We start from the raw sequence: 7,292 nt of genomic DNA, 5'->3' as shown, positions 1-7,292 counted from the left end.
CACATAAAATTACAAGTATACATTCGATCTTTTTTTCCACAATCCATGTAAAATTGATTTATTAGATGTACTTGGTAGAATTTCGGAAAAATGAGTGACATTTTAGCAGGGAATTTGGGATTTATTTTGATTTACATAGATATATTTCATTCTATATATAATTTATGACCAATTTGTGTCTTAAAGGATCTGGATGGAAAACTCTATACCGTGCAAAATGGTTTAATTGAATTATTACCTGTTTCCTTAATTTTCCCAACCAAATTATCATTGACTCTTCAGAGAGTCATAAAGAAGAGTTGAAAGAATTGCATCCACAACCTTTGCTCTTTATCTCTTTTTGTAAAATGCAAATTGATACCTTTAATTTGACCACAAAATATGACAGCTGGCTATAGCTCGCAAAGTCTTTCTGCTGCTTCCAACCTAAGATGGTGAAGGTAGTGCAAGCCCTCTCTTGTCGTTAACATTATAAATACTTGAACCCCATGCATGTCTAAGCATCACATGATCACATGCATTTTGCTGTCTAACGATTTATTTACCAAAATGATTAGTATCCACTTCTTTATGTACTTTGTTCATCTCCTCCTAATTTTTTTCTTCTCACTACTTGGAACTGCATCCTACCTACAAGTTATTAAACCCGTTTCATGCACCCAAAGCCCTGTTTTCAAATGCTCAAAAGTGGAGAGGGAAGCACTTCTTAGCTTCAAAGAAGGTCTCACGGATCCATCGGGTCGTCTCTCTTCTTGGGTTAGTGATGATTGCTGCAATTGGATAGGTGTTGCCTGTGACAACAACACGGGATATGTCGTCAAGCTTGACCTCAAGAACCCATTTCCGGTTAGTGAATTTAATTTTATTAATGAAGAAAGTTCAACCTCTTATAATCTAGACTATGAGTATCATTATGATGAAGTAGTAAGAGCTTACCACAAGTCATGTTTGGGGGGTAAGATAAGTCCTTCATTACTCAATTTAAAGCATTTGAGTTACATGGACCTAAGCTTGAATGATTTTCATGGATACAATGTTCCAAAATTTTTGGGTTCCCTTGAGGGTTTGAGGTATCTCAATCTCTCTTTCTCAATGTTTGCTGAAGTTCTTCCTAGCCATCTTGGGAATCTTTCAAGACTGCAATATCTGGACCTCAATTCATTTTCATCCTCCATCGACCCATATTATTTCTCCCCAGGATTGGAGGTTGAAAGCCTGCAGTGGCTTGTTGGTTTTCCTTCTCTTAGGTACCTGAATCTGGGAGACGTAAATCTTAAGAAAGTACTAAATTGGCTTGATGTGGTTAATATGCTCCCTTCCTTGGTGGAGTTACACCTAGTTAATTGTGGACTTGTTAGTCTTCCTCACTCTATTTCCTCCATCAACTTCACATTGCTTTCAGTCCTTGATCTCTCTTCCAACAGTTTTAATTCCTTTATACCTCACTGGTTGTCAAATGTGAGTGGCCTTTCATTAATCAATCTTGATTCCAGTTCGCTTAGAGGTGCTATTCCAGTTGGTCTGGGACATCTAACTAGCTTGCGCAGCTTGAATTTAGCTGGCAACCATTTTACTGGAAAGATTCCAAACTCATTCGCCAACCTTTGCAATTTGCAAACATTAGATCTGAAGAGCAGCAATATAAGTGGGGATATAACTGAATTTGTTGATGGCTTATCTCAATGTTCCAACAGTAGCCTTGAGTATCTATATTTGAGTAAAAATATGTTGCTCGGGGGCAACTTGCCCTATTCATTGGAAGGACTCAAGAATTTGAAAACTATTGATTTCCAAGGCTGCTCTTTTTTGGGTTCAATTCCAGATTCTATTGGAAACATATCATCATTGCAAACATTTCACCTCTCGAACAATAAAATGAATGGAACAATTCCAGAAAGCATTGGGAAACTATCAATGCTTGTTTCATTGAACCTTGCTCAGAATTCTTGGAAAGGTGTCCTAGTTGAAGCTCATTTTCAAAATCTCACCCGGTTAAAATCCCTTACCCTGTCTACGAAACTTTCTGCAAAGTGGACATTGGTTTTAGATGTCAAACACGATTGGGTTCCTCCTTTTAAGTTGAGAGATATTCAGTTAACAAACATGTGGATTGGCCCAAACTTTCCAGCATGGATAAAAACACAAAATGAACTCAATTCTTTGTCACTCAACAATGTTGGCATTTCTGACACCATTCCGCATGGCCTTTGGAAATCTTGCCCAAAGGTCACATTTTGGAGTCTATCCGGCAACAAACTACGTGGGCAGGTACCATACTTTCAATTTCACCCTTCGGCATATTATTTTGATTTGAGTTCCAACAACTTAGAGGGTCCACTCCCACTCTTTCCTAGTAATTTGAGTGACATATCTCTCTATAAGAATATGTTTTCTGGACCTATTCCTGAAAACATAGTGGCGCTACTACCCAAGTTGTCTTGGTTGGACCTGTCTTCAAATACAATTACTGGTAGGATTCCACATTCTATTGGAATGCTAAAGGAATTGACATGTCTTATTTTGAGAAACAATTCTCTATCCGGGAAACTACCTAGTCATTGGAAGGATTTACAACTGTTATGGGTGTTGGACTTATCAGAGAACAATATATCCGGTAACATTCCCATATCAATGCGACATCTGGGTGCATTAGGGGTATTATCATTGGGCCAAAATCATCTTGAAGGAAAGCTTCCCACTTTCTTTAGAAACTATGGAAACTTGCAAACCCTTGATCTTGGAGGAAACAGATTCTCTGGAAAACTTCCAACATGGATAGGAGAAAGTCTACCATCTTTATTGAGGTTAAGTCTAAGGTCCAACTTGTTTTATGGGAACATACCTCAACAATTATGTCTTCTTTCAAGTTTTCGAATTCTAGACCTTGCACACAATGATTTTTCAGGAGCAATCCCTCAATGTTTAGGAAACTTCAGTTCTGACAAAAATAGTGAAATTCCATTTTTTGAGCAAATGCAGCTGGTTTCTAAGGGAAGAGAATATCTATACGATGATCCAATCCTTTATCTTGTTCATTCAATAGACTTCTCGGGTAACAACCTCTCAGGAGAAATACCTGATAATATAACAAGCATCTCTAAATTAGTCATCATGAATCTATCAATGAATCATCTGTCTGGAAGAATTCCTACAAAAATTGGTAAGTTACGCATGTTAGAATCACTTGATCTCTCAATGAATGAGTTATCTGGTCCTATCCCTGAAAGCTTGTCTTCTTTGAACTTCTTAAGTCGCTTGAATTTGTCATTCAACAACTTGTCTGGGAAAATTTCACAAGGAAATCAACTTCAAACACTTAATGACCCATCTATCTACGAAGGTAATTCTTTACCCTGTGGGTCTCCTCTTTTAACCAAGTGTTCAGAGGATGAAACTAAACCTACAGTAGCACCAAATGGCGGTAACAGAGTAGCCGGCAAATATGGAAGGGGAATTGAGTCATTTTCATTTTACATTAGCATGACAGCTGGGTTTATTGTTGGATTTTGGGGAGTTTGTGGCACACTGATTATCAAAACATCATGGAGACAAGCTTACTTTCGAAGCTTTGATAATTTGAAAGAAAAGGTTGTTGTGTTTGTTATGATCAAATTTGTTCACTTACTAAGGAAGGTCAAGTCGGAGAGAAGTTGAGGCTGTGGGTATTGGAGCTTTCCTTAATATGGATCAATTATGTATATTATGTTTTTCATGTTGCTGTAATAATGTATGTGCCAATTAAGTGTGGTAAAGTCAAATATATGAATGATTTTAGTGTGAGACATTTTATATTTTTATTCCATTCCACTAATTTTTTTTTTTTTTTGTTCATCTCGTGAGAAACAAATATTTTCAATAGATTTCTTTTCCAACTTTGTTAAAACTATTAAATAAGCATATATTTCTCACATGGTAAAAGACACATAGCAATTGCGTAAATTGAATTGAAAAAATTTCTTCCAACCCAATGCACAGAAAAACCGTAAGTATCAAAAAATCTATTGAAAAAATGGTAATTGTGTACTCTAAACTATAAGTAATACAAAAGTGGACTTGAGCTACAAATACGATTCCAATGGATTAAGAAAATCTCAAATAGTGTAATTACCTATATTTGCATTTATTATTATTATTATTTTTTTTTCTGAACTATCTAGCTAGTTGCCTTAACATTTGTTAATAATCAAGAGTTAACACCAAATATGCAGCTCATTATCAAAGTAATATAGCTTGGAAATTTTGTAATCATTTAATGTTATATATGTATTTCTCTGCATATGTACATATATACCAAATACACATAAATACATGGGTAAAGTCCACATACTCCCCTTAAACTACCACCAAATTGACAATGTTCCCCTCAAACTTTCAATTGTGATAATGTCCCCTCCAAACTACCAAAACATTATCAATGTCCCCCCCAAGGCTAACAATAAGACAAAAATGCCCTTATAGATTTCTCAATAAGACAAAAATATCCCTATAAATTAAAAAAATATATATATGATTTTTTAAAAAAATGAAAAATTTTTAATTTAAAAACTATTTTTTTATTTAGTTTTAAAAAACAAAAAATTTCATTTTAATAAGCGAAAATTTTATTTTTTTTAAACGTAAATTTTTATTTAAATAAAATTATAAAACAAAAATAAAATAAAAAAACGAAAATTTTCAATTTTTATTAAAAAAAAAATCGAATTTTTTTTTTAATTTTTTTCTTATAAAATTGATTTTAAAAAAGAAACGAAAATTTTCAATTTTTATTAAAAAAAAAATCGATTTTTTTTTTTAATTTTTTTCTTATAAAATTGATTTTAAAAAAGAAAAAATTGGCCAAGTTTGGATTTTTTTTTTTTTTGTTAGTTTTAGGTTTTTTCTAGAAGTTTTAGTATTTTTGTTTATATTTTACTAAGGGTAATTTTATCATTGGAGGAACATTGACAATTTTTTGTAATTTGGGGGGGACATTGTCACAATTGAAAGTTTAGGGGGGACATTGTTAATTGAGTGGTAGTTTGAGGAGATTATGTGAACTTTCCCCTAAATATGTACATCAATCAAAACATAATTTGATGACAATTGTCAGTCATAACAATTCCTCTTCCACCAAATTAAACAAAATTTAAATTGTTGTGACTTGGGTGAATTTCTAAATGTGACTGTTGTGACAAATGCAAATCCAAGATCACCAAAGAAGTAGAAAAGTGCAGAATAGAAAAATAACACAACCACACAAGACACCAAGATTTAAGTGGTTCGGCTTAACAAGCCTACATCCACTGGCGGAGACGATCCAGGAGAAATTCACTAACAAAAGAGTGGAGTACAAAGAGTAGTATAAACAAAACCACTCAAACCCAAAAGCCCCAATACACCCCAATCTCACTCAAAAGAGAATTAGATACAAAAGAGAAAAATATTCTCTAAAATTCTCTAAGCATTTCAGCACTCCAAAAGTGAGATCAAAATGAAGAAAAATGGTGCATCTTCTTCTCCCAACAGCACAAGCCTTTCTCTCTCTCTCTCGGCAGTTTTTTTCTTTTCTTCTTTCTCTCTTTTTCTTGCTAAAGTAGCTGCTGCCCTCTCTGCCTTCTTGATGACCGAATGGCTTCAAATAAAACAAAGCCAGCCTTTTCTCAAAGCTTCTAGAAGAAGCTCAATAGATGGAGAGAAAGAGAGACGTGTGGGAGAGAAAAAAAACAAGACAAAGAGTATGGGATGCCATACTGTTGTGGGGCCCACGGTAAGACTTGTGAAAACAAGTCACAAAATCTGACAAATCTCCACCTTGACTTGAATTTCATCAAGTCTTCAACTCAAATCTCCTCAAGACGTCTCCTCCAACACCCCTAAGGGTAATTACAAACGACAAACACCAATCAAGCCCAAGCAATGCTTGAACTTGAGGATCGGAAGTGGCTTAGTCAACATGTCTGCTGGATTTTCCGCCGAAGCAATTTTCTTCACTATGATATCACCTTGTGTCACGACCTCCCGAAGAAAATGATATCTGACATCAATGTGTTTGGTCCTCTCATGATACATTTGATTTTTGGTCAAATGTATCGCGCTCTGGCTATCACAAAATACAACAGTCTCATCCTGTTGCAAACCCAGATCACTAACCAAACCTCTGAGCCAAATAGCTTCTTTCGCTGCCTCTGCTGCTGCCATATACTCTGCCTCCGTAGTGGATAAAGCAACCGTCGACTGTAAAGTTGCTTTCCAACTAATGGCACACCCCGAGAGAGTGAAAACAAAACCTGTCAGAGATCTTCTTTTATCCAAATCACCAGCATAATCTGAATCAACATAACCAGTAACACTGGAACTGATACCACTGCCTCTATCATAGACTAAACCAACATCTGTAGTGCCCCGTAAATAACGGAGTATCCATTTCACTGCCTGCCAGTGAACCTTGCCCGGATTCGCCATGTAGCGACTAACAACACTGACTGCCTGTGAAATATCTGGACGAGTGCACACCATAGCATACATGATGCTTCCAACTGCACTGGAGTAAGGAACATGTGACATGAACTGCTCCTCCTCCTCACTCTGTGGTGCTGACGCTGCTGAGAGTCTAAAATGAGCTGCAAGTGGAGTACTCACTGATTTAGAATTATGCATACCAAAGCGTTCAAGTACTTTCTCAATGTACTTTTTCTGTGACAAGTACAACTTTCCCACTTTTCTATCCCTGTGAATCTCCATACCAAGGATTTTCTTCGCAGCACCCAAATCCTTCATTTCAAACTCATCACTCAACATAGATTTCAATCTCTTAATCTCCAACATGCTTTTAGCAGCAATAAGCATGTCATCCACATAGAGTAACAAATAAGCAAAAGAACCATCAGACAATTGCCTGTAATACACACAGCTGTCATAGCTACTTCTTGTGTAACCATGTCCGATCATAAAGCTGTCAAAGCGCTTGTACCACTGTCTTGGAGATTGTTTTAAACCATACAACGACCTCCTCAACTGACAAACATGATCTTCTTTACCTTCAACAATGAACCCTTCTGGCTGATGCATGTAAATGGTTTCCTCAAGCTCACCATGCAGAAATGCAGTTTTCACATCAAGTTGCTCAAGTTCCAAATCATTTAAAGCAACCATGCCAAGCAAAACACGAATAGAACTATGTCTCACAACAGGAGAGAAGACTTCATTGAAGTCCATACCTTCTCTTTGACTATAGCCCTTTGCTACCAAACGTGCCTTGAACCTTGCATCTTCAACACCTAGGATTCCTTCCTTTTTCTTGAAGATCCATTTGC

General features: G+C 36.1%; 2 protein-coding genes across 2 annotated transcripts; both read left to right on the top strand.

Moving 5' to 3' along the window:
- The first annotated feature begins 549 nt into the window (after positions 1-549).
- On the top strand, positions 550-2,942 carry LOC132169211 (receptor-like protein EIX2). The gene is made up of 2 exons (XM_059580281.1): positions 550-2,804; positions 2,906-2,942. Exons 1-2 carry the CDS (start codon positions 550-552, stop codon positions 2,940-2,942), a joined length of 2,292 nt encoding a protein of 763 aa, XP_059436264.1.
- Positions 2,943-3,019: 77 nt separating this feature from the next.
- LOC132168513 (receptor-like protein EIX2) lies at positions 3,020-3,732 on the top strand. Its single transcript, XM_059579508.1, has one exon. The coding sequence runs from the start codon at positions 3,112-3,114 to the stop codon at positions 3,652-3,654; it is 543 nt and encodes a 180-aa protein (XP_059435491.1). The 5' UTR covers positions 3,020-3,111; the 3' UTR covers positions 3,655-3,732.
- Positions 3,733-7,292: the final 3,560 nt, after the last annotated feature.

This window comes from Corylus avellana, chromosome ca2 (assembly GCF_901000735.1).
Source record: "Corylus avellana chromosome ca2, CavTom2PMs-1.0".
Taxonomy (NCBI): Eukaryota; Viridiplantae; Streptophyta; class Magnoliopsida; order Fagales; family Betulaceae; genus Corylus; species Corylus avellana.
The sequence above is the reverse complement of the archived record's forward strand: the minus strand, read 5'-3'. Positions and strand labels throughout refer to the sequence as shown.

Bases quoted from the DNA above. Each gene is read 5' to 3' on its own strand.
- LOC132169211 (XM_059580281.1), top strand. From the start codon at position 550: ATGATTAGTATCCACTTCTTTATGTACTTTGTTCATCTCCTCCTAATT. The intron at 2,805-2,905 runs GTTAAGTCTAAG...ATGATTTTTCAG, and splicing joins AGTCTACCATCTTTATTGAG to GAGCAATCCCTCAATGTTTA.
- LOC132168513 (XM_059579508.1), top strand. From the start codon at position 3,112: ATGAATCTATCAATGAATCATCTGTCTGGAAGAATTCCTACAAAAATT.